Here is a 13,498-nt window from a genome sequence, read left to right as displayed (position 1 = left end):
AGGAGCATTTATAGTTAGTTCTAGTCTTTTTGTTTTGTTTTGTTTTTGGTACCAGCTATTGATCTCAGGTGCACTCGATAATGGAGCCACATCCCCAGTCCTATTTTGTTTTTTATTTAGAGACAGGATCTCACTGAGTTGCTTAGGGCCTCGCTTTTGCTGAGGTTTGCTTTGAACTTGGAGCCTTCTGCCTCAGCCTCCTGAGCCACTGTGATTCCACACGTGGGCCACTACGCCTGGCATAGCTCTATCTAGTCTTAAATGATCCAGCATATATTTTGTTGTGGTTTTCTTTGTGTAACTAAAAGTATCCTTAAAGTTCATGAAAGTCATGGATTACTTCCATGGGAATGTGTAGGTGAGGATTTTGTAAGGAAAAATTATATACAGTGATTTTTTTTTTCATAAAACTTTATATAAAGTTCAATGGTAGACTGCATGCTTAGCATACTCAAAGCCCTTAGCCCTTCAGTTCTTAGCACTGCAAAAAGTTTTTTTAAAATAAAAATTTAGAATGTTTACTAACCAGTGATTATTTCCAGGATGAAGAGTGTGTGCGCCTTGATAAAGAGAGATTGGCTGCTCGTTTGGAGGGTCATAAGGAAGGGATTGTACAAACTGAACAGATCAGGTAAGAATTTTTTTAGTACCAAATATGGAGTTTAGGTACATGTAAATATACATAGAAAAAGGGAAATTAAAATACCTCTCACACTTGCATTTACCTCTTTAATTCATTATATGCCTCTGCTCCCCTGATTTCAAAAGAATACATTTTTTCCCTCAGTATCCATAGTGGATTGGTTCCAGGAGCACCCTCTCACCCCTTATACCAATATTCACAGATGCTCAAATCCTTTATATAAAATTACATATTGCTTATAGATACCCTCTGCCATATTCTTTTGTGCACGCAGTTTACTTATAATGCCCAATATAATGGAAATGGTATGTAGTAGTTTTTACTGCATTGTTTTGGAATAATAACAGGAAAAAAAGGTTTGTACATGTTTAGTACATACAGTTTTTTGTTTGTTTGTTTTGTTATAATATTTTCAGTCTGATGTTGGTCGAATTTACAGATGTGGAACTCATTGGTCCTAAGGACTGTGAGGGCATGTTTTATGATAGGATGGGTTGGAAGCCATATGCTTATCTTGCTTCTAGAAAGCCTTCTTCATTATTATTTTACCACATTTGTGTTTCTTTTTAATAATTTTTACCTTATGCCACTTAGTTTGTTTAAATTATTTTTTGGTATCAGGGATTGATTCTGAAGCACATTTTATTTTTACTTTCTGTCACCGAGGATTGAACTCAGGAACTCAACCACTGAGCCACATCCCCAGCCCTATTTTGTATTTTATTTAGAGACAGAGTCTCACTGAATTAGCACCTTACCGTTGCTGAGGATGGCTTTGAACTCTTGATCCTCCTGCTTCAGCCTCCTGAGCTGCTGGGATTATAGGCATGTGCTACCGTGCTTGGCCCTTTTTATTTTTTGAGATAGGGTCTCACTAAGTTCTTGAGGCTGGCTTTGAGCTTAGAAATCCTCCTGCCTCAGCCTTCCAAGTCATTGGGATTATAGGCATGTGCCACTGTGCCTGATATGCCACTTATTTTATAATATAATCTCTTGATTTGTAGCAGAAATCAGCAAATTTTCTGAAAGTGCTGTATATATATGTTGGCTCTCTAATAGTGATTTCTGCATCTGTGGATTCAGCCAATTGTGGATCAAAAATATTTGGAAAAAATGTGTCTGTATTGAACATGTACAGATTTTTTTTCTTGTCCTTTTTTGTCCCCCACCCAGTACTTGGAATTGAACCAGACCCTCTCATAGACTAGTCTGGTGCCTAGCCACTGAGCTACATCACCAGCCCCTTTGTCCTTATATTTAAAGAATATAGTATAACAACTTATTTGCAGTATTGGGGATTGAATCGATGGCTGCTTTACCACTAAACTACATCCCCAGCCCTTTTTAGTTTTTGAGGCAGGGTCTCACTCAGATGCCCAGGCTGGCCTCAAAACTTGAAATCCTCTACTCTTAGCCTTCCAACTACTCCAGGCCAGTGTAACAACTTTTAACATAGTATTTGTATTCTGTTGGGTTTAAGTAGTGTAGAGATGATTTAAAGTGCATGGGACAATGTGAGTAGATTATATGCAAATAATCTACAATTTTATAAAGGAAATTTCAGCATCTTTGAATTTTGATATCTTTAGGGAGTTCTAGAAACAGTCCCCTGGGATACTGAAGAACAAGTGTGTTAAATATTTTGACTTTGCAGGTAATATTATTTCTTTTGCAACTACTTAACTCTTTTTATGGTAGGGAAAGCAGCCAAAGATGACACAAAAGCAAGGGTATGCCCAGATTTGGTTTGTAGCTTAACTTGCAGATGCCTGATTTATTTTTTACCTTTTTTTTTTTTTTTTTAAATGGTACATTATAGTTGTACATAATGTGGCATTTGTTGTTACAAATTCATATTTAGATACAGTATAACAATATAGCTAATATCACTCTCCAGAGTTTCCTGGACCCCTTCCCTCTTCCCATTCCTGGTTCCTTTTCTCTATTCTAATCTCTGATTTTTCACAAGATTTGCATACCCTGCCTCCATCTTTCTTTTCCTTTTTACTCTCTTTCATGTAAGAGAGAAAACATGATCTTTGGCTTTCTGAGTTTGACTTATTTCGCTTAACATCTGATTTTTAATATATTTAGAATTACTTCATAATGTTTTCTTTGGCATAGTATGATTCTTAAAAATTCAGTGCAGGATTTTTTTTTTCTTTTTGTGATAATGCTGAACTGAGGTAGATCCCAGTTCCTTGTGCATGCTAGGCAAGCACTATACCACAGAACTACACCCCCATTCCCAGTGTAGATTGTTAAAAGCTTTATTGTGGTGTGTAGGCAACATACAATTAATTTTGTGTATTTAAAGATAAGTTTTCATGTATGTTTACACCTGTGGAACATCTTATCATTCATAAGAAATGAACATAACGTCACCCCCTTAAATTTCTTGTGTACTTTGTGATCCTTAACATCTGTTCCTGCATCCTCTTCCTAGGCAACCAGTGAGTTGCTGTTAGTAAGGATGGATTTGTTTTTTTCTAGAATTATATGTAAGTGGAATTGTGCAGTAGTTTTTTTTTTGTGTGTGTGTGTGTGTGTGTTTCACTTAGCATAATTGGTTTGAGATTAATTTTGTTGGTGGGTCTATCATTAATTCATTCCTTTTTTATTTGAGTATTCTTCCATTGTATGTAAGACAGTTTGCTTACCAGTCACCTGTTGATAGACATTTCACTATTGGTCTTTTTTTTTTTTTTTTTTTTTTTTGGTACCAGGGATTGAACTCAGGGCATTCGAACTCTGAGCCACATTCAGCTATTTTTTAAATTTAGAGATAGGGTCTCACTGAGGTGCTTAGTGCCTTGCTTTTTGCTGAGGCTGGCTTTGAACTCATGATCTGCTTGTCTCAGCCTCCCAAGTTGCTGGGGTTACAGGTATGTGCCACTTCATCTGGATGTTTTTTGATTATTACAACTAAAGTTGCTGTGAGCATTTGTACTCAAGGTTTTGCATGAACGTACACTTCCATTTCTCTTGGGTAAGTACCTAAGAGAGGAATGATGGGATCATATGGTAATATGGACTTAACTTTTAAAAAATAATTAAATTAATTAATTAATTTTTTAAATGTAGTGCTGAGGATTAAGCCCAATGCCTCACACATGCTAGGCAAGTGCTTTATCACTTAGCCACAACCCCCGTCCCCAGACTTAACTTTTTAAGAAACTGCTAAACCATTTTTCAAAGTGGTTGTATTATTTTACTTTTTTTTAAACAGAGAGTGAGAGAGGAGAGAGAGAGAGAGAGGGAGAATTTTTAATATTTATTTTTTAGTTCTCGGCGGGCACAACATCTCTGATTGTATGTGGTGCTGAGGATCGAACCCGGGCCGCACGCATGCCAGGCGAGCGTGCTACCGCTTGAGCCACATCCCCAGCCCTCATTTTACTTTTAAGTCAGCAGTGTTTAAGAGTTTTTCCATTCATGCCAACTCTTTGTATAGTCAGGCTGTATAGTTTTAGCAATCTAATAGGTGTAGTGGGTATTTTGTTGTGGTTAATTTTGCATTTTTCTCATGATTAATGATGTTGTAAGAAGCGTCTTTTCATAGTCTTAATTTAACTTCTTTGGTGAAAGGTCTTCAACTTTTCCCCTATTTTTTTAAATAGGTTGTATGATTTCTTAATAGAGTTTTGAAAGTTTGTTACATATTCTGGATATGACTGTTTTTGATGCAAGGGATTGAACCCAAGGGTGTTTATCCACTGAGCCATGTCCACAGCCCTTTTTATTTTGAGACAGTTGCTTTGCTAAATTGCTTAGGGCCTTGCTAAGTTTCTGAGGCTGGCTTTGAACTCTTAATTGTCCTGCCTCAGCCTCCTTAGATGCTGGAATTAACAACAGATGTGTGCCACCTTGCCCTGTGAATTTTTTATATTTTCTTTGTGAGATTGAGGAAATTTTTTTTTTAAGTTGTTGATGGGCCTTTATTTTATTTTATTTATTTGTATCTGGTGCTGAGAATCAAACCCAGTGCCTCACACATGCTAGGCAAGTGCTGTACCACTGAGCCACAGCCACAGCCCTGAGGAAATTTTTTCTATTTTTAGCTTGTTGAGAGATATTTTTTCCATCAGAAATCAAATGTTGGACATTGCTAAATGCTTTTTCTGATTATATTGAAATGATCATAGGGTTTTTTTTTTTTTTTTTTTTTTTGCTGTTAAAATGGGTAAATTAATTTTGCGAAAGTCTACATTCTGGCCATAAACAACATCATCTGTTTTTTAAAAAATGCACATTTAATAGCCCCCAGTAGCTCTGGATCAGGAATTTTGGCATGACTTGGGTGACTTCTGTGCTTCAGCCTCACAAAGCTGCAGTTAAGGTGTTAGCCAAGACTCTATAGTTTCATCTGTAGGCTAGACTGGGGGAATATGCTTCCCATCTCACTTGTGTGTTCTCATTTAAAAAAAATTTTTTTCTTTTTATGAAATATACATTATTTCTTCTGGCTTCTTTAAAATTTCTCTTGCTGATTTTGAGCTATTTAATTATGGCATAGTTTTGGGAGAACTTTGTGTTTCTTGTGCTTGCAGTCTCTTGGGAAAATATTTGGGTTAATTTTTATTAAATTTGAAAAATTTTGGAGCCTTGTTTCTTTGAATTTTTCTGATTTCCTCTTTTTGGAGTTGAGTTGCTTAAATTCCATTTGATGTCATTTGAGAGGTCACTTGTTTTCTTTTCTTCCCTTTGTTTTTGATTCTTTATTTCTATTTTTCTCTTAAATTTTTTTCAAAATTGTACTTTGGATATTATGTATATTCAAGTTCAGTGATTTTTTTTCTGTAATCTTATGCATTTTTTAAATTAATTGATTTATTTTTAGTTATAAGTGAACACAGTGTCTTTATTTTATTTTATGTGGTGCTGAGGATTGAACCTAGTGCCTCATGCATGCTAGGAGAGTGCTCTACCTCTGAGCCACAACACCAGCCTTTATGTATTGTTTTTAATATCTCTCTGTTTAGAACTTTCATCTCTAAAAGTTTGTTTTGCTTTTTTAAATTCTGTGTCTCTACATCTTGTTGAATACATGAAATGTGGTTCTACTAATTATTGATTAGTATTTCTCTTCATTTTGTTGCATATTTTCCTTATTTGCCCTGAAATCTTTGGCTGGAAACCAGACATTGTGCATTTTACCTTGTTGAGTACTAAGTATTTTTTTTTATTTCTCCAAATCTACTTTAACTTTGAATTGTTGCACAGTTAAATCACCTAGAAACAGTTTGTTACTGTGGATTTTTAGTTTTAATATTGTTATTTTAACAATGGTCAGTTATAGTAATTCTTATGGTAATTATTTCTACCCACTGCTGTGGCAAGAATGTTCTGAGTACTCTTACTTTTTTTTTTTCCCCTTTCTGGTACTGGGGATCCAACCCAGGATCCTTGCACATGTCAGGCAAGAGCATTTGCCACTGAGACTGAGTTCTCTTCCTAATGACCAGTGAACATGAACTTTTCACTTTGGTTGAGGAGAACTCCTTGTGAACACTGGGCATGCATTATTCCCTCCAAACCTCTGGGGTGGTTCTTTTGCTCAGTTTGAGATGGTTTCCTCATACTTACATGCTAATCCATACTTTGTTGGGAATACTCAAGGAGATCATCTTCAGTTCTTTTTTCTCAGAAGCTCTAGCCTATGAATTCCAAAGTCTTGGATATTATTCAAGGCAGTAAGTAGAGGCAGCTGTCGGAATTACCTTGTTTTTTGGTCATTTGTCAGGGAATCACTATCCTTTATGGCTTGGTAGCTAGTGTGTAGTCATCCGTTGTTTCATGTATTTTGACATGAAAACTTTTCAAGTTGGAGGGATTAATCCTGTTTCTTTTACTTCATCTTGGCTAGAAGTGAAAGTCCAATAATTGAAAGTTTAAGGCAGGCTTGATTAAGTAGTTTTGAAAAGTATTTGAATTTGTTTAAAGATACTTTGGTATGCTCTAGGTTTTAGGGGAACATTGTGTGATGTTATACAAAATGAGTTAAATACCTGATGTGTATTGCATCTGCTATAAAGTACCTGCATACCTATTCTAAATAAAATTAGTATATTATATAATACTACTGTATTTAAACCTGCAGGAATTTCCATCCTTTTTCCAGATCTTATGTAAACGTATTTCAAGATTTTCATCTTGTGACTAAAGTAATATTTTTGTCTACAGTTATTAAGGTACTCAACCACTTTTTCTCTTTGTCATTTTATATTACAAAAACACTGTGCTTAAGATTATCATCTTATGAAGTCCATACTTTTAGTATTAAGAGTTGTTTTTTTTTTTTTAATAGTTTCTGAAAGCATGGTCTTTCTTTGCTCTTTTACCTATTTGAAAATCAAGTAAAGGGAATATTAAGAAACTTCAAAATATGGTATCATTTTCCAGAGATTAAAATGATTGTGTGTTTTTTGTGGTATTTAAAAACCTCCTTCATCTATAAAATATGATGTGTACAATGGCATGTAGGTTTGTAACCTTGAAATAAATTTTAAGGAAAATCCAAGCTCCCGCACTTTTTACAGGTTGAATTTTTGGCCCCCTTACAGGTGGCATGAGTGTGTGTATCTTTGTGTAATTTCCGTAGATATAGAGCTAGAGTAGGTAGTAAAATTTCATAAAATATGAAAAAAAGCACCCATATTAATGAATTCAGGTCTTTTGAGAGAGAGAAGAAAAACTTCTGAGGAATTTTGTTGAGTTGATCTTTCCTATGAAAGTATGAATTTGTTCAATAGATATTGTCTGTGTGTGTACCCTTATCTATAAAAATCTTATATGATTACAGAATATCAACTATGTCAGTTTGAGATGAGAAGTGCCACTTAAAAACAATTTTACCAGAAATTTATAAATATAACAATATATGATATGTTCAAGGAAACTTTGCTGTCAGAATTAAAAAAATAAATTGCTTTTAGGTCTTTGTCTGAAGCTATGTCAGTTGAAAAAATTGCTGCAATCAAAGCTAAAATTATGGCTAAGAAAAGATCTACTATCAAGACTGATCTAGATGATGACATAACTGCCCTTAAACAGAGGAGTTTTGTGGACGCTGAGGTGGATGTGACTCGAGATATAGTCAGCAGAGAGAGAGTGTGGAGGACACGAACAACTATATTACAGAGTACAGGAAAGGTAATAAAAATATTTCACCCACTTGTAAAATGAGTGTGTACGTTTAATCTTGTGATTAGTTGTAGAATTGATTAAAATTTTATATTAGGAAATTTCATGTTTTATTTCTTTGAAAGATCAGGAGTAATGTAAATTGCCAAATGGCCATATTTACCATTCTATTATTGGTCACCAGAGAAGCTGTGTGAGTTAAGATACATGCCCCTTCACACGTCTTTTTTAAATATGGAGTGTCCCAGTTCTCTTTTGAATCAGATTTTTGCCTGAACTTCATAATTAGAGAATATTGAATGGCGAGCTCTCTGATCATCAGAGAACTGATACCATCATTAATTTTATTCTTATAAAGTAGAAAACTTACAGAAACCACTAAATATTTATTGAGTATATTTTAAACATTAGATTCTATTTTAGGGATATAGGAATTTTTTTTATTATTAACCTCCTTATTAGAGGAGATATTTTTGTTTTGTTTCAGCATGTGGGGTTGGTTTTATTTTCTCCCTTGCTCTGCTCCCCCTTTCTTTTTCTTCCCTGACTCCTTTCCTCTTCTGTTTTCTTCCATTTTTCCTCATTCTCTTTTTCCTTCCCTTTCTTTTCAGTGTTAGAGATAACACATTAAAATAAAAAAAACCTTTGTACATGTGTCTTTTTTCATTTATGTCCATACAACTTAAGGATTCTTAAAAACAAATTTTTGATCAAAAAAGATGTACATTTAAAATTTTGGAATATAGATATTTGATTCTGGATGGTCTGGTATCTTAATAGATCTCTCAAAAAATGGATGCATTAATTCTGTTTTATTTACATATTTTCATCTACGTCATCCAGTCCTCATATCCCAATTCCCCTTGCCCCAGATTCTCTCTCTCTCTCTCTCTCTCTCTCTCTCTCTCTCTCTCTTTTCTAGAACCACTTAATCACTGAGCTACACCTCCTAGCTACTTTTATTAATTAATTTATTTTTGGGTACCAGGAATTGAATTCAGGGGCACTTGACCACTGAGCCACATCCCCAGCCCTATTTTGTATTTTATTTAGAGACAGTCTCACTGAGTTGCTTAGCACCTTACTTTTGCTGAGGCTGGTTTTGAATTCTTGGTCCTCCTATCTCAGCCTCCCAAGCCGCTGAGATTACAGGTGTTTGCCACCATGCCTGCACTACTTTTGTTTTTTATTTTGATATAGAATCTCACTAATTTGGTTAGGTTCTTGCTAAATTGTTGAGGTTGGTCTCCAACCTGTGATCTCCCTTAGCCTCCTGAGTTACTGGGATTACAATACATTCTCTCTTAGTTCTCCACTGATGCAAAGTTGATAATAGTGATGGTCTGATAGGAACATTTGAAGAATTGTGTGGGGTTATTGATGAAACTGACTTTAACATTGTTTGAGGCAGAATGATTTTGATTGTAGAATGTTGAAATTTTAGCTTTAAATTTACTGTGCTATCTAAATAGGAATATAGCTACTTGAAAACACTGTATATGAAAACAGTTATTTCCATTTCTTTTGTATTTTGACTTACTTCAAAAAGTACTTTTAACAGTCATTCTCTAGATCTTAGAATTATAGATAAATTCGAGCATATGAGTAAACTCCCATTTTCCATTTTTGTTATTTATAATAAAACAATATTATATTTATTTTCATGGCCTAATATGGCTAATACTTGAATAATACTGTGACTTATTGTTTTAATTATTGAAAATCTTAAATTTATAGTAAGGAAATAAAACAGGTGATATGCCTCGCCTTTCTTTTAAAACAAAAATTAAATTTTGAAATAACTGAGGTGAATAATTTTCTTTGAGCTCTAGATGGCAGGATTGTACCACAATTTCAAAACTGTGTTCTAATTTAATACAGTTTGTGGGTACCATTGTATTTTTTTAAAAGTAAGTTAATAATTAAGAATTGTTTAATAACTGTACCTCTGTGATTTAATCTTCTTAAATATAAAACCATGTTTGGACTGATAATCAGTTTGTATGCTGTTTATCTGTTAAGTTGTGAAAAATAGTGTTAAGTACTTAGAGTCCTATAAATTTTAGAACATCACTGCTGCTAATTATTAAGGTCTTCTTATTTTCTGAGTTTTAGGGGGAAAAGACAGTAAAAAAAGGATAGGTGAAAACTTTCATGAGAAATATGAACACATCTTTTTATATAATTAAGTCATTGCAAGCACCCCAAATAAAGTAAACTGACTTTACTGTGCCATTAAAACATGTTTTTAAGCTTCTACAAAGTAGTATATGCCTTATTCTATTTTGTGCTGCTAAAAGCAGAATACATACTATAGACTGAATAAATTATAATGAACAGAAATGTATGTGGCTCATGGTTCTTAATGCTGGGAAGTTTAAGATCAAGGGACCACATATAGTATGGTCTTCTTACTACGTAACATGGTAGAAGGTAACACAAGGATGAGAAAGAGTGAGGGACAGAAAGATAGAAGGGGATTGAACTCATCCTTTTATCTAAAAGTCACTCCCATAGTATGTAATCCACTCAATTCCTGCTTGATCAGTATGAAAGGTCTTAACACTATTGCACTGAGGATTAAGTTTCCACCATAAATTTTGCAGAACACAAACCATAGCAGTATAAGGCAGGTGACGATAATTACTTGTAATTCTACCAAACAACAAATAGGTAATAATAACATTTCAATGGATTCTTTTAGAATTAGAGTTTTTCAGTGTTTTATTATTTTTAAAGTAGTGAGATATGATCTTCTTTTTTCTTTTTTTTTTGGTACTGGGGATTGAACCCAAGGGCACTCAACCACTGAGCCACATCCCCAGCCCTACTTTGTTCTTTATTTAGTGACAGAGTCTCACTTAGTTGCTTAGCACATCTCTGTTGCTGAGGCTGGCTTTAAATTTGTATGTTCCTGTCTCAGCATCCTGAGCCAGTGGGACTATGGGTATGTGCCACTGTGCCTGGCAAGATTGGATTTTCATGTTTTTATTTTCATAATAATACTAAGGTTGTATTTGCATTTCTTACTATTGGCCTTCAGTCTGGTGTAAAAGCAATAGCTGGTAAAACTGGCTTGAAACAAGGCAGTGGCATCAAACTTTATTAGTAAGCATTGTGTTCTTCATCCTGATCATGTTCTTTTTTTTTTACATTTTTTTAGTTATTGATGGACCTTTATTTTATTCATTTATTTATATGTGATGCTGAGAATTGAACCCAGTGCCTCACGTCACACATGTGAGGTAAGTGCTCTCCCAGTGAGCCACAGTCCCAGCCCCATAATGATGTTCTTGATGAGGTTTTAAAATTCATTCTTTTAGGGGATGGGGTTGTGGCTCAATGTTCACCTAGCATGTGTGAGGCACTGGGTTTGATCCTTAGCACCACATAAAAATAAAGATACTGTGTTCACCTAAAACTAAAACTAAAAAAAAAAAAAAAATTAAAAATTAAAAAAATTAATTCTGTTAAACCTTGACCATTTAGTAAATCTTTTTTAGTATTTTATGTAATAAGACTGAAATGTATATTGCAGTTCTGGATATCAAAATATGGTACACCTTAATAGCACTGTGCTATTTGAATTGTCAGTTAAATCAGCTGCATTTTCACAGAAAACCATTTTTTATTTGAATAACTTATTTAGACTTGGGTATTTGGCAGACATTTTTTTTTTCAAAAAGAAGGAAAGAAGTCTGTTCCCAAGGAAAGCAAGTGACGATATTTGTTGCCAATGATAAAATATGAGCTTTCATGAGAAAATTAAATTTTTTGAGAAATTTTTCTTGCTTCTATGACCTTAACAGTTTTGTAATTCTTAGACTCTTTGATATATTTTTTATGAGTTATATTAACAAATAAAATGCAAATATAATAATAAATATAATTTGTTGATACTGTATAATGCAACTTGTTAACATTTGAAAAATATGCATAACAGTGATTGATATTTTTCCAGATGACTAGAACATGGATTTAAAAACAATCCACATAAAGTACAAAATAAACCACTGAAGTTTAAAGTAGTAATAAAATAAATTTATAGTTGAGGCTTCCATATACAAATCAACAACTGACCATATGGTTTTGTTTTAGTATGATACCAAAGAATATCCACAGTTATCTGAAAAACAGTTATATCCCTCTCTTTTCTAACTGTGTGAAGCTACATTTTCTCAATATTCTTTGATCAAGCCAGATAGCACAGCAAAGATTGTTGAAGCAGATATTAGAATATAGCTATTTTTTATTAAGCCAGAGATATTAAAGACTTGGAAAAATTTAAAACAGTGTCCTTTTTGTTGCTACTGTTTTGTACACTTTGGAAAATAATTTTTTAATAAAATTGTCATTTAAGTTTACATGCAATCATGTTTTTCTTATTTTTAAAATGGGTTATATATTAAAAATTGGTTGGGCTGTGGTTGTGGCTCAGTGGTAGAGTGCTCGCCTAGCACATGCCAGGCACTGGGTTCCATTTCAGCAGCACATATAAATAAGTAAATAAGTAAGTAACTAAATAAATAAATAAATGGTGTTGTGCCCAACTACCACTAAAATATATATATGTATGTGTGTGTGTGTGTGTGTGTGTGTATATATATATATATATATATATATATAAATTTGCCAGTTTCAGTTTTTCAATATGATAAATTTTATAATTCATACAAACTAGGGTCTTTAGGGTCCTTAGTAATTTCTAGGAGTGCAAAGGAGTTCTGAGACCTGTTTTGCTATTATAAAGAATTACAAAACTGCATATTTTTGTACCTAATACGATGGTAGTAGTTATGTTTAAAAGGCACATCTCATTTTTTATATATTTTTATTTGTGTAGTATTTATTTAATATATACAAACCAAGCAAGTGCTAGGCACTATCTGGAGATGTATTTGTCCTAGATATCAGAGGTTATATTTTTTGGCAGAAGACAAAAAGTTAAATAAATAGAGCAGTAATTAAGACATGCTCATGATAGGGTAGACATCCAGTAAGGGCATCTAACTTAATCAAGAAGACAGTGGAGAGAATGATACTTAAAGTTTAAAAACTACTGAGTAGGGCTGGGGTTGTGGCTCAGTGTTAGAGCGCTTGCCTAGCATGTATGGAGTACTTGGTTCAATTCTCAGCACTGCATATAAATAAAGAAAATAAAGATCCACCAGCAAATAAATAAGTAAATATAAAAAAAAAACTAGTGAGTATTTGAAGTGATAAGGTTGGAAAAGTGGTCTAAGACAAGGAAACAAATGCTTAATTTTCTGTAGTAGAGAAATTACGTTGCATTGGAGGTTCATGAGGGCAGACACCGTGTCTTTGCTGATCTTGTCATTGCTTTTGAGTATCAATCAAGGTTTTTGGCTTATAGTAGCGTCTTAAATATTCCTTAAACTTCTGAGTGATTGATAAGCAGAAAGAAAAGCCCCATGGGAACTGTTAGAATCAGGGAGGGAAAAGAAACAAGAAAGAATAGTGTCTCAAAGGCCAAGGAAGAATATTTCATAAAGGAAGCAGTACTCAACTAGTTGTGTCTAAGGTCGCTAAGATTATTCATACAAAAATTTATTCTAAGTTTATTAGTAAATACTTCCCAACTTTTCTGATTTTTTTTTTTTTCAGTGTTCACATTGACGTCTAACAGTATCTGAGAACTTTCAACATCTAATATAATCCATGGCAATCTGAAATTAATATTAGAGTTTATTT

General features: G+C 33.8%; 1 protein-coding gene across 1 annotated transcript in view; it reads left to right on the top strand.

Annotated features, from left to right (window-relative positions):
* The window catches only part of CDC73 (cell division cycle 73), a 127,065-nt gene that overhangs the window by 14,397 nt on the left and 99,170 nt on the right, over positions 1–13,498 (top strand). Inside the window, exons 6-7 of the mRNA XM_081299513.1 lie at positions 543–631; positions 7,579–7,795. Coding sequence (XP_081155639.1) covers positions 543–631; positions 7,579–7,795 — 306 coding nt within the window. The remainder of the gene's footprint in view (positions 1–542; positions 632–7,578; positions 7,796–13,498) is intronic.

The sequence above is a fragment of the Spermophilus citellus genome (genome assembly GCF_964194105.1).
Source record: "Spermophilus citellus genome assembly, chromosome: 6".
In the NCBI taxonomy this organism is placed as follows: domain Eukaryota; kingdom Metazoa; phylum Chordata; class Mammalia; order Rodentia; family Sciuridae; genus Spermophilus; species Spermophilus citellus.
Note: the sequence above shows the minus strand (reverse complement) of the source record. Positions and strands in the feature narration are given on the sequence as shown.